We start from the raw sequence: 13,539 nt of genomic DNA, 5'->3' as shown, positions 1-13,539 counted from the left end.
GAGTCACAGCAACATACATATTTACATTTTAAGAGTCATAACAGTTATATCAGAGAGAAAAATGAAACTAATTAACGCAAAAATATTGTCTGAAAAGTTGGTGACCACTAACTATTAGACTTACAAATTGATATATGGCGGGTGCCACAAGTTGGGCAGGATGCGCTTACTATTTTCGAAACACCTAACATCACGCTTACTTCATGCATTCTAGTGCAGAATATACTTTAATTTTTAGTTTTCTATTTTTCATTGCTTAATATTTCTATATATGCCGCACACTAAGCAAGGTTCTTTAAAACGTCCAATCTTTCGACAATGACGTCATCTTATCATCCTTGTCTGGAATTAATAGTTAAAGACTTCTTTAGCAATAATTACAAATTAAACGAGTGATGTTATTTCTTAAGTTTCTCTGAGATATTCAGGAAGACGATCGTTTTTTTGTGAAAAATAGCAATCTATCTCTTGTGTAAGAAATATTTGGCATTTAGTGCTACATAATGTAGGATCAACTAAATGTGATGATGTCACCGAAAGAGGTACCATAAAATTTAAGAAATATACATGTATATTCATTGCTTGTTGGAGCCTGTATTACACTTTCAGTGTGACATTTATGCTGCTGCTCATTGAGTTAATGTGGTTCTTTGGTAGACGAACTATCCGTGATGTCGCCACTATCTATGACAAAACGTTCGTTTCTCTCGGCGCTTTTTTCTGCTGATAGTGTTGTAAATGTGATACGTCCCCTTTTTACGTACACATCACAATTTAATGTTTTTTGGCTCTAGTCTAAATTGCTTTTAATGCAAATGTCCAACAAACAAGCTCTTAAAGCGATTAATAATTAAATATTAATCCCTAATATTTTTCTTTGTCCAGTAATGGAAAATACGGGTGACGTAATGACCGCGTCACCACGAGTCAAAGATGAGTGGTTACACGGTCATTACGTCTCGAATATTTTCCGAGCTGAACGAAGAAAAATATTAGGGTATAATATACTTGTCACATGTACAAGCCAAGAATTCGTTATTGTTTGCAAAGTACAAGACGTTTTCCATAACGACTTCGCATTTAGACTTCTAAACTACTTTATGAATGATTTAAATACTCGGACATGAAAATCCTCATACTCGGGCTCTAAAAATCCTCATGCCCAGGCTCTTCTACTATATAAAGTCCTCCCTTACGATAAAATATCTAGGCAGAAGAAACCTTTCCCTGCACATCAAATGACTAGGTTTGACAACGATTCTATCATTAATGTGACCAGGCTTTAAAAAAATGCGTGCATGTTCGAAGGTCCAAAGAAAATTCCCTGCGAATATGTGTTCGTCGGTCTTTTGTTATCTAGGCACAAAAGTATTCCAAGCGAAATGAGGGCACCAGAGGGTTCTGAAGAAAATGAGAGCATTTTATACCATCGCCCATTCAAAAAGGACCTAACGACAAACAATATTGGAAGGTTTTCACTGATCATTCTCCATGTCTGTGCCGTACTACCATTATGCACCGCATGTAAAGGAAAGTGGTTCTATAGGAAACCTTAAGTAATAATGAGGCAACTGAGATAATCTTTCAGATTTTTTGTGTAGCTGTAAATGCTGCACGTTCGGTCTCATGACTCCCTAAAATTACTGAAGAAACTCACGTATTATCCTGAACTGTAATCTACGACCAGAACACGACTTTACACCAAGTCACTATAAAAATGGTTATTGAAAATAATCTTTTCAATGTTCTAAATCTGCAGTATACCGGTAGGAAATAGAAATGGACGTAACTGTTAATTTCTCACTCAATGTATGTGACATTGTCGGCATAAGCTCGTAACAACACGTTTGAATTGAGTGCCTGCAGGATTCGCTCTACATTCATTATTTAATGACAAAGTTACAAGTGCATACCTTCACCAAAATATGGAGGTTAAGTTACAATTAATCACGTTCGATCAGTACGAGTAGCGTCTTTGCTTTTCACGTGACAACCAGACGTCGCGTACTTGTGGAACAGACGTTCGGAACAGCCAACGACACTTCTACACGTAGTCATAATTACGTGTAATATTTTTTAGATATTCCTGATAATTTCCGCTAATTTTGACAAGAATCCTTGTAAAGAATCATTACAAATTGGCACACATCTTTGATATCGCAATATTGCGAAGAGTTTGCACCAGCACAAAAAGTACTTACTATATTTCCTGACGTGAAGAAAATGTTGAAGTCTCAATTCCACTTATCTAACGCCGCCACAAAGATTCGCTAAAACGCATAAAATACTGAAGCAAAGAGAATCGGCCGCTTTAATTCGAGGATGAAACGAGATAGAATATTAATTTTTCTTAAAACTTACACAAATTTACAATGTTTCTGAGAAAAATTAAAGCAAAATTATCGGGGACAGACAACTAAACAAACAAAGTCGAGTTTGTTTTTAGAACTGGTGTCAGTCCAACTACAGTAGCAGCTACTAGGTGGCAATGAAACTTGGTCTTGAGAGTAGTATTGAGCGGATGAAAAAACAAGACTCTGTTCCAAAATAGAGTTTATTTCTAAAACTTCGACGTTTCGATTCCACACAGGGAATCTTCATCAGGAATCTAAAAAACAACAAAATTACAGTAAATATGGGACTAGTAAAAACGAAAAAGAGCAACACTGGCGTAAAACCATTTAAAAACTATTCGAAAAACTGAGTTGTTGGTTTATAAAAGGAACTATAGCTAAAAATCAATCTGTACAGACGAGAAGAAAAAGTTTTGAACTTACAAACAGAAGACGAGTGAACACTCAGTCTAAAAGTAGCGATGTTGACCGGCCGGATCGTACAAAGCCAATGGCGCGAAATACAATGAAGGGAGGGCTCCCCAGAACAAACAACTTACAGACATGAGGAAAGGACTCCCTAGCTGTAGATGAAGCGGATTTGAAAACCTATAGGAACTGTACTTAATTCACCAGTCCTTTTTATTGATGCCGTTGGGTGACAGAGTACCAAGCTTATGAATGAAATGAAGTTCAAGCTGCTTTCTTATTTTATCTGCTTTTGAATACACTTTACAAAGACCAGAGAAACGAAAATTATTGATGTTGTGCCCGGTTCATGAAAATGGTGGGCTACTAGAGTATGTTTATGAGTTCTGATACTGTATAAATGTTCATTAATTCTGATACGGAGTTCACGTTTCGTTTCGCCTATGTATAATTTGTTACACTTATCACAGATAATGACGTAGATGATATTGCGTGTATTACATGTTACATGTCCGACAAGAGGTTGAGATTTTCCAGTGAGTTCGTTAGTTATAGAATTTTGTTTTGTTTTCAACATGTGGGGACATGCTCTACATTTGTTGCAGGGTGTACAAGTACCTGGTTCTGTGTCGTTCTGTGTGGATGTTTTAGTCCGGGCTTTTACCAGCATTTTCTTTATGTTTGGTGGTTGTCGGAATGCTACAACAGGTGGTTTGTCAAATGTAACTTTTGTTTCTTGATTTGATTGAAGGATAGGCCAGTGTTTGTTGATTATGGAGGAGATGCTGGGTAGTGACGGGTGGTACGTCAGCACAAATGGAATCCTTGTAGGCTGGTCAGTGTGTTTATTTTTTGTGTAGTTAATGAGTTTTTCCCGGGAATGATTTCTTGCTTTGTTGATTGCAGTGACGATTGATGATTGCTTGTAGTTTCTATCCGTAAGATGTCTATGTAGGTTCTCAACTTCTTTATTGTATAGATCAGTGGATGAGCATATACGTCTGTAGCGAAGAGCTTGACCTTGGGGGATTGATTTAAAAATATGACGAGGGTGACAGGATGACGGCAAGAGGTAAGAGTGTTTGTCCGTTGGCTTGCTGTAAACCGTAGTGTGTATTTTATTTTCCCTCATCATCATCTTAGTGTCCAAGAAGGAGATTTCGGTGTCGCTGTATTCAATGGTGAATTTGAGTGATGGATGGATTGAATTACAATATTCGTGGAATTGAAGGAGTTCTTGTAGAGTTTTTAACCATATGAACCGGATGTCGTCGATGAATCGTCTCCATTGCATGGGTTTAGTGGGACAATTAGCGAGTATTTGTTTTTCAAGTTTACCCATCGTTATGTTCGCATAGGATGGAGCGACTTTACTTCCCATTGCTGTGCCTTGTACTTGTAAAAAATATTTGCCATCAAACTGAAAGTAATTTCTGGTGAGGATAAATTCTAACATTTCTGTGATAAGCTGTTGGTTGGACGGTGATACATTGTTGTCAGCAAGTGCTTCGCGTACGGCTTGAATTCCATAATCATGGGGAATGTTGGTATACAAGGATATTACATCCATTGTGACAAGGATGGAATTATCTGGCACAATAATGTCATGGCTGTCTATTAGATGGTGGGTAGTGTCTTTCAAATATGACGGCAAAGATTGGACAATAGGTTGAAGAACGTGGTCGACATATGCTGCTAGTGGTGATGTCAGGGCTTGGCATTGCGGAATTATCGGACGGAGTGGTGTGTTCTCTTTATGAATTTTTGGAAGGCCATAGAAATGTCCAGGTTTTGGTTCCTTTGGAATGAGTTTGGAGGCAATGTCACGAGAGATCCACTTGTTCTTTTCCCATTTTCTTACCTTATTTTCAAGTTCGCAGATGTATAAATCAGTGGGGTCATGGTCGAGCTCTTTGTAAAATGACTGGTTTTGTAGATGATCCTTGCATTTATCGATGTACCATGAAGTGTCCATAACTACTATCCCACCTCCTTTATCTGCAGCTTTAATTGTCAGATCTTCTCTATTAGTGAGTTGTTGAAGAGCAATTCTTTCATCTTTGCTGATGTTGTCATATGTCTTTTTCCAATTTTGGCTGTTCAGAACTTCATCTTCAACTGCATTGAGGGAAGCTTCCAGTGTTTGGTTTCATTCGGAGGTGGATTGTAATAAGACTTTTCCCTTTTAAAAGGACCAGCGCGAGAGATGTGATGTTGTTTGATTATTTTCTTTGTCTCTGTACATATATCGAAGTCGGCATTTTCTTTTGAATTCTCGGACGTCATTATTAGCTCTTTAGTGTTGACTTTTTCAGGTTTCGGACAAAAACATAAGTCCTTGGAAAGAACGCTGCTTTGAGCCGGGGTAAGTTGACAGGAGGAGATGTTGGTCACGTTGGAGTTGACTTGCAAATTGTCTTGTAAATGTATGGTTCCAGTTGATTGTTTTTGGTGTCCACTTTGTCTGTTATTGCGAAGTTTCTTCTGAAAATGACGATTAGGATGTTTCCAATTCTTCGTCACTGGTTGATCACTTTTCAGTCGTTGAAATTTATCTTTCTGTTTGTTACTTCGTAGAGAATAAATTTTGGATTTCATAGCTGAGAGATTCTCGTTTATCTGGTTGAAGACAGTTGAGGTACAGTTAGATTTCATTATCCCTTTTATTTTTGTAATGTCATGCATGATTGTAGAGAGGGCTCTTTTGTTTTCCTTAATTAACATGTTAATGCACGCCTTTTGTGTCCGTCTCATGGTGTCATTCCATTCTGCATAAAAATGTTGACTGCTGGTATGGATATTGGGGCGAATTCTTATTTGTAGTCCAGTTGGAGTGACATTCCATCTGCGGTGTCGTACGAGATTGTTGATGTGACATTGAAGGTGTACTTTTCTTTGTTCAAGTCTCTTGAAACGATTGAAAATATCCACTGCATTTTGTTCAAATTTAGACGAGTAGCCATGGCTGTACGATCCGGCCGGTCAACATTGCTACTTTTAGACTGAGTGTTCACTCGTCTTCTGTTTGTAAGTTCAAAACTTTTTTCTTCTCGTCTGTACAGATTGATTTTTAGCTATAGTTCCTTTTATAAACCAACAACTCAGTTTTTCGAATAGTTTTTAAATGGTTTACGCCAGTGTTGCTCTTTTTCGTTTTTACTAGTCCCGTATTTACTGTAATTTTGTTGTTTTTTAGATTCCTGATGAAGATTCCCTGTGTGGAATCGAAACGTCGAAGTTTTAGAAATAAACTCTATTTTGGAACAGAGTCTTGTTTTTTCATCCGCTCAATACTACTCTCAAGACCAAGTTTCATTGCCACCTAGTACCTGCTACTGTAGTTGGACTGACACCAGTTCTAAAAACAAACTCATCTGAAGTATTTCTGGAGAAGTCCCCTGCATCCTATTTACTAAGGATCCTACAGCCATGGCTACTCGTCTAAATTTGAACAAAATGCAGTGGAATATTTTCAATCGTTTCAAGAGACTTGAACAAAGAAAAGTACACCTTCAATGTCACATCAACAATCTCGTACGACACCGCAGATGGAATGTCACTCCAACTGGACTACAAATAAGAATTCGCCCCAATATCCATACCAGCAGTCAACATTTTTATGCAGAATGGAATGACACCATGAGACGGACACAAAAGGCGTGCATTAACATGTTAATTAAGGAAAACAAAAGAGCCCTCTCTACAATCATGCATGACATTACAAAAATAAAAGGGATAATGAAATCTAACTGTACCTCAACTGTCTTCAACCAGATAAACGAGAATCTCTCAGCTATGAAATCCAAAATTTATTCTCTACGAAGTAACAAACAGAAAGATAAATTCAACGACTGAAAAGTGATCAACCAGTGACGAAGAATTGGAAACATCCTAATCGTCATTTTCAGAGGAAACTTCGCAATAACAGACAAAATGGACACCAAAAACATTCAACTGGAACCATACATTTACAAGACAATATGCAAGTCAACTCCAACGTGACCAACATCTCCTCCTGTCAACTTACCCCGGCTCAAAGCAGCGTTCTTTCCAAAGGACTTATGTTTTGTCCGAAACCTGAAAAAGTCAACACTAAAGAACTAATAAATGACGTCCGAGAATTCAAAAGAAAATGCCGACTTCGATATATGTACAGAGACAAAGAAAATAATCAAACAACATCACATCTCTCGCCTGGTCCTTTTAAAAGGGAAAAGTCTTATTACAATCCACCTCCGAATGAAAACCAAACACTGGAAGCTTTCCTCAATGCAGTTGAAGATGAAGTTCTGAACAGCCAAAATTGGAAAAAGACATATGACAACATCAGCAAAGATGAAAGAATTGCTCTTCAACAACTCACTAATAGAGAAGATCTGACAATTAAAGCTGCAGATAAAGGAGGTGGGATAGTAGTTATGGACACTTCATGGTACATCGATAAATGCAATGATCATCTACAAAACCAGTCATTTTACAAAGAGCTCGACCACGACCCCACTGATTTATACATCGGCGAACTTGAAAATAAGGTAAGAAAATGGGAAAAGAACAAGTGGATCTCTCGTGACATTGCCTCCAAACTCATTCCAAAGGAACCAAAACCTGGACATTTCTATGGCCTTCCAAAAATTCATAAAGAGAACACACCACTCCGTCCGATAATTCCGCAATGCCAAGCCCTGACATCACCACTAGCAGCATATGTCGACCACGTTCTTCAACCTATTGTCCAATCTTTGCCGTCATATTTGAAAGACACTACCCACCATCTAATAGATAGCCATGACATTATTGTGCCAGATAATTCCATCCTTGTCACAATGGATGTAATATCCTTGTATACCAACATTCCCCATGATTATGGAATTCAAGCCGTACGCGAAGCACTTGCTGACAACAATGTATCACCGTCCAACCAACAGCTTATCACAGAAATGTTAGAATTTATCCTCACCAGAAATTACTTTCAGTTTGATGGCAAATATTTTTTACAAGTACAAGGCACAGCAATGGGAAGTAAAGTCGCTCCATCCTATGCGAACATAACGATGGGTAAACTTGAAAAACAAATACTCGCTAATTGTCCCACTAAACCCATGCAATGGAGACGATTCATCGACGACATCCGGTTCATATGGTTAAAAACTCTACAAGAACTCCTTCAATTCCACGAATATTGTAATTCAATCCATCCATCACTCAAATTCACCATTGAATACAGCGACACCGAAATCTCCTTCTTGGACACTAAGATGATGATGAGGGAAAATAAAATACACACTACGGTTTACAGCAAGCCAACGGACAAACACTCTTACCTCTTGCCGTCATCCTGTCACCCTCGTCATATTTTTAAATCAATCCCCCAAGGTCAAGCTCTTCGCTACAGACGTATATGCTCATCCACTGATCTATACAATAAAGAAGTTGAGAACCTACATAGACATCTTACGGATAGAAACTACAAGCAATCATCAATCGTCACTGCAATCACAAAGCAAGAAATCATTCCCGGGAAAAACTCATTAACTACACAAAAAATAAACACACTGACCAGCCTACAAGGATTCCATTTGTGCTGACGTACCACCCGTCACTACCCAGCATCTCCTCCATAATCAACAAACACTGGCCTATCCTTCAATCAAATCAAGAAACAAAAGTTACATTTGACAAACCACCTGTTGTAGCATTCCGACAACCACCAAACATAAAGAAAATGCTGGTAAAAGCCCGGACTAAAACATCCACACAGAACGACACAGAACCAGGTACTTGTACACCCTGCAACAAATGTAGAGCATGTCCCCACATGTTGAAAACAAAACAAAATTCCATAACTAACGAACTCACTGGAAAATCTCAACCTCTTGTCGGACATGTAACATGTAATACACGCAATATCATCTACGTCATTATCTGTGATAAGTGTAACAAATTATACATAGGCGAAACGAAACGTGAACTCCGTATCAGAATTAATGAACATTTATACAGTATCAGAACTCATAAACATACTCTAGTAGCCCACCATTTTCATGAACCCGGGCACAACATCAATAATTTTCGTTTCTGGTCTTTGTAAAGTGTATTCAAAAGCAGATAAAATAAGAAAGCAGCTTGAACTTCATTTCATTCATAAGCTTGGTACTCTGTCACCCAACGGCATCAATAAAAAGGACTGGTGAATTAAGTACAGTTCCTATAGGTTTTCAAATCCGCTTCATCTACAGCTAGGGAGTCCTTTCCTCATGTCTGTAAGTTGTTTGTTCTGGGGAGCCCTCCCTTCATTGTATTTCGCGCCATTGGCTTTGTACGATCCGGCCGGTCAACATCGCTACTTTTAGACTGAGTGTTCACTCGTCTTCTGTTTGTAAGTTCAAAACTTTTTTCTTCTCGTCTGTACAGATTGATTTTTAGCTATAGTTCCTTTTATAAACCAACAACTCAGTTTTTCGAATAGTTTTTAAATGGTTTTACGCCAGTGTTGCTCTTTTCGTTTTTACTAGTCCCATATTTACTGTAATTTTGTTGTTTTTTAGATTCCTGATGAAGATTCCCTGTGTGGAATCGAAACGTCGAAGTTTTAGAAATAAACTCTATTTTGGAACAGAGTCTTGTTTTTTCATCCGCTCAAACAAAGTCACACGTTGGCACTGATACGCGAACGTCATTGCGCACCGTCAGACGTACACGTAATTACGTGGAACTGAACCTCTCTAATATGACGACCTTGTAAGTCAAAAAAGTGATCAGATATCGGTCGGTGAAATCATTATGACCATTTATACACATATAATTCAAATTCTTTTCTACACACGAGACTTATCATTAATTTGGGAATGTAATACATACATTTAGCACGTCTTTTTGTTTGTACAAAAGACAAAGTTACAGCCAAAAACTTCAGTTCGCGTATTTATTTCAAAACAACTGTCTCAACGCCAACTGTCTTGAGTCCTCTGTAATTGATATTAATTGAGAGGTTAGAGGCTTTGTTCATCAAGAAAATACCTGAATGCAAGACAATCTGAAGGTTATACAGTGTCTTTCGCAAAGACGTAGCTATTAAGAAAGATAATGGATGTCAAGTTAAGTGGTTTGACAACGCATAGCTGAAAATCTACTCTATATTTGCCATTATCTAAGTGTATTTCCACGCAACAAGGATCGGATCGCTCCTCATTGTGTACACCACTTTAACGAACTAGCGGTCGTAATTTGACTAACTGCATTCTACCTCTGGCATTTCTCAACAATATGTGCTTTTAATGTTTTTCTTCTTGGATAGGATGTTGTAAAACAAGATGAAAGACTGCTACATTACGCAAGCAGTTGCACAATCTGCTGCGTTATCTAGAATTAATTTTCCAGTCCTAAAACACAATCCGCGGACCTTTTCAGCAATAACAGCCCGAACTTCGCTTTACCAAATACAGTGATACTTACTTGTTTTCAGTGCATATGCTTGTTTGCATTTATCCTGCGGAGCACTTGAATAGGATAGGTTTTTAAAATATAAATAACCTGACTAGGTATTGCATAACTGTTCACACGGGTAATTTCGTGGACACACGAATTGCTCACCTCGACGTTTTTCAGACAGTAAGTTGATAGAGATGCCAGCACGAATCTGGTAAAATTGACAATGTTATAGCATACCAGTATATTGTTGACCGCATCGCGAGGCAAAGAATGTTTTCAGAATGCATCGGCCAAAGGTAATATGGTATTGTCTCTTTGGGAGGTTGAAAAAAAACACTTCAGGTATTGTCATTTTGTTACCTACATTGCAAAGCGAAGCGTGAAAAACAGCAGCATATTGAGTAAGTGTGTGAAGGGACATGGTAGGCAGAAATAACATTAAGTCATTACAGTCAATGATGAGCATGCATCGAGTTTATTCTTAAACCATTCAATGAAATAGAGAAGTGTGGTAGTTTCGAAGGTAATTCGAACGTAATTCCCGTGCAATAGAGTTCTTAGCCAAGAAATACCGAGTTTAGTATCATAAATATACAGGATTTTCAAAATACATGATCATTTGTTTCATATTGTGTCAAGAGACTCACTGTGATCGCAGAGACATCTTGTACATATGCAAGAAAATGTTATCAAGTTGATTTTCAGCTGTTTACATGTCGAGATTCTGGTGTAAATATAAAGAGACCCAAAAGTTTTGTCGTATGATTTGTATTGACACAGGAAAAAGTCGTTACAGCGCTCACACTAGTGAAACAACATTTCTTAAAGTACCAAATATATACCCTTGAAATAATCGAAAATTATTTGAAAGTGACAGCTTTCAATATCATTGACGCCTACTGCTGCTAAAATGCACATGTTGCCCTTGCTTTCGGGTTCGCCGACTAGCCCTTTTTTCGGCAAAGTCCCGCAAGGAGAATATACAAATTCGATCGTGTTACAGTTTTGTACTAATAATAGTGGCTAATTCGGTTTCGGTTTGCCTGACAGTCCCGCCAAGACGAGACTAGAATTGAAATAAATGATACAAACACCGCAAATCCAATCAATGATTAATGTATTGACACAGAAAAAAATCATGCATGACAGAAAACAGTAATTACAGCAATCATAATAGTGATACATCAATTCATGAAATACAAAATATATACCATTTAAATAATCGTAAAATATTCGAAACTGACACCTTTAAATATAATCAAAACCTTCTGCTGCTAAATGCACAAAAGACATATTTGCAGGGTTTTAATCATGTCTCAGCCTTAATTTCTGCCTTCAAATCTATGATGGTAATCTAGTGACATCCACTTGTCAAACATGCCCAGCAACTCTCCTTTACTAGCTGTTCACTGACAGAAAGCAGTACGGTGCTTCTTCGGAGCTGAGTTTGAAATCTCAGACTGCGTTGCTTTAGAAATGAGACTTTTTGCATGGGCAAAATGTTTAGAAGGACGCATTTTACGAATCGTGGAGACAATTAAGGGAGTTAAATAACCATTTCCTCTCGCATGGATCACAGAGAATGAACAGCTCTGGTCCTTTCTATCATTTAAGTTCTAGTTTACAACACAGTATTAAAGGAATGCCGACATTTTACTTTCGTGTTCGCGTGAAGACTGATGTAACATATAAAGCATGAAAAACATCCTGTAACTATCTCTAAAATGATTATTGTAATATGAATATTAGTAACACATAATAAGTATATCACATTGAATCACGGCAGTATAAAGGTACAAAGGAAATAAATTTACCGTTATGATAAACCAATGTACTTCTAAATACAATGAGATATAGTCTGTTATATTCAAAATGTATTGTAAAGTTCTGTATGGTGCAAAAGAGAAAATTTATTACATTGATAGAAATTCAAAACATGGCTGCCCATTGAACAGCATGTGAAATTAGCAAGCTAAAACAAATGGCGCAAAGCTAACATAATCACAGCACAAACAATATAATGAATGAAGTGAGCGACATTTAATACTTTATATCATGGGATTTTGATGAAAATGACATCATAGATATGCACCTTATCCTATGAATCTGTATTTCAGACACATCTTTTCTCAGTATCTCTTCGGACTTTATATAGCTGACACTTGTGATTCAGCATTAACGCCGCAGCATGGCCGACCAAAGATCTTTTGTCCTGTCAATATCTGTCTGTAGGACTCTCTGACATTTCTGTTACTGATACCGTAGAGAATCGGGTTGACGGCTCCCCCGATGTGTATTGCCGGGTGTAGCAAAATCAAAAATGCTAGTCCCTCTGGCCTTCCCAGCGCCTTGAAAATGCTACCCACAAGTGGTACAGGTATGTAGCCGAAGATAATCAACAAGAATACAGCCATCAAAACTTTCAGCGTGCGAATTTCTTGCAAACTTGGTGTCTTGCTGTTGTTTGTCGAGGTGTCGTCTCCCGCACTGTGAGCTTGTACTCGGTTTCTGCTACGACGTATGAAGAGAAATACGGCAAGGTAGCTGTAGACGGTGAGTACAATTTGAACTGTCAGGGAGGCAAGTGTGAACACCCCGCTGACATTAAGAACACACGGAAAGATGCCCTCGACGTACCTGAATGCATTTGGTCTAGTATGTAGATAAACTTGAGTTGCTACCGGAAAGCACCAACTAAACATAAGGGCAAAAGACAGTGTCTTTCTGTTGCTGAATCGATGGTACTTCTCATGGTGAACTATACAAATGTAGCGGTTTATGGCAACGCAAGTTGTAAGCCACAGAGATGTCTCGAGCAGTATTCGATGCAGTACTTTGTTAATGACGCAAAGAGAATAACCAAACCTCCACAGACGCTTAAGGAACCCATCACCCGTCAAAGACGATACCAGTATAGGCGAAATCAAGTCTGTGATGCTCAGGTTGAACAGCATCGTGTTGATGGTCGTTCTCAGCTTCTTCTGTAGACAGAATACTGTAACAAACAGCAGGTTTCCCAATATCGCCGAGGCAGTCAGAAACACTTCGACCAAGCCGGTCACTGTTAATACCCATCCTGGTGGAATTGCCGGGCCTGAAAAAGTGTCTTCGTATGAAACGTTTGTGCTCATTGAATTGCTCATGTTGAATCGGATGCAGTTCTACCTTTGAGTGGAAGTTGTGAAGGAGTGCAAGATTTATATCTGGCAGCACTTGATGCAAAAATCTCAGGTAAGCTGTGATAGGCTGAAATATGCAGCAGTGTGTGGGGGGGGGGGGCACATAAATCTGAAACCGGAGGTCACGGAGCACCCACCACAGAGGTTTTGATCTTTCAGGCTGGCGAACC

At 38.4% G+C, this 13,539-nt stretch overlaps 3 protein-coding genes and 1 long non-coding RNA gene across 4 annotated transcripts; 1 reads left to right on the top strand and 3 right to left on the bottom strand.

Moving 5' to 3' along the window:
* Positions 1 to 2,536: 2,536 nt before the first annotated feature.
* Positions 2,537 to 2,951, bottom strand: LOC139126093 (uncharacterized). The gene is made up of 2 exons (XR_011550464.1): positions 2,778 to 2,951; positions 2,537 to 2,608 (listed from the first exon to the last, which is right to left on the bottom strand). It is a non-coding gene; the product is annotated as an uncharacterized lncRNA (long non-coding RNA).
* Positions 2,952 to 2,962: 11 nt separating this feature from the next.
* On the bottom strand, positions 2,963 to 6,377 carry LOC139125980 (uncharacterized). Its single transcript, XM_070692054.1, has 3 exons — positions 6,365 to 6,377; positions 3,381 to 4,880; positions 2,963 to 3,063 (listed from the first exon to the last, which is right to left on the bottom strand). Exons 1-3 carry the CDS (start codon positions 6,375 to 6,377, stop codon positions 2,963 to 2,965), a joined length of 1,614 nt encoding a protein of 537 aa, XP_070548155.1.
* A 365-nt stretch (positions 6,378 to 6,742) lies between these two features.
* LOC139125979 (uncharacterized) lies at positions 6,743 to 8,347 on the top strand. Its single transcript, XM_070692053.1, has one exon. The coding sequence runs from the start codon at positions 6,743 to 6,745 to the stop codon at positions 8,345 to 8,347; it is 1,605 nt and encodes a 534-aa protein (XP_070548154.1).
* Positions 8,348 to 12,337: 3,990 nt separating this feature from the next.
* Positions 12,338 to 13,333, bottom strand: LOC139125978 (melatonin receptor type 1A-like). The gene has a single exon (XM_070692052.1). It carries the CDS (start codon positions 13,331 to 13,333, stop codon positions 12,338 to 12,340), a length of 996 nt encoding a protein of 331 aa, XP_070548153.1.
* Between the last annotated feature and the right edge of the window lie 206 nt (positions 13,334 to 13,539).

Source organism: Ptychodera flava, assembly GCF_041260155.1.
Source record: "Ptychodera flava strain L36383 chromosome 3 unlocalized genomic scaffold, AS_Pfla_20210202 Scaffold_26__1_contigs__length_13983176_pilon, whole genome shotgun sequence".
In the NCBI taxonomy this organism is placed as follows: domain Eukaryota; kingdom Metazoa; phylum Hemichordata; class Enteropneusta; family Ptychoderidae; genus Ptychodera; species Ptychodera flava.
This window is presented reverse-complemented; position numbering and strand designations above follow the sequence as displayed.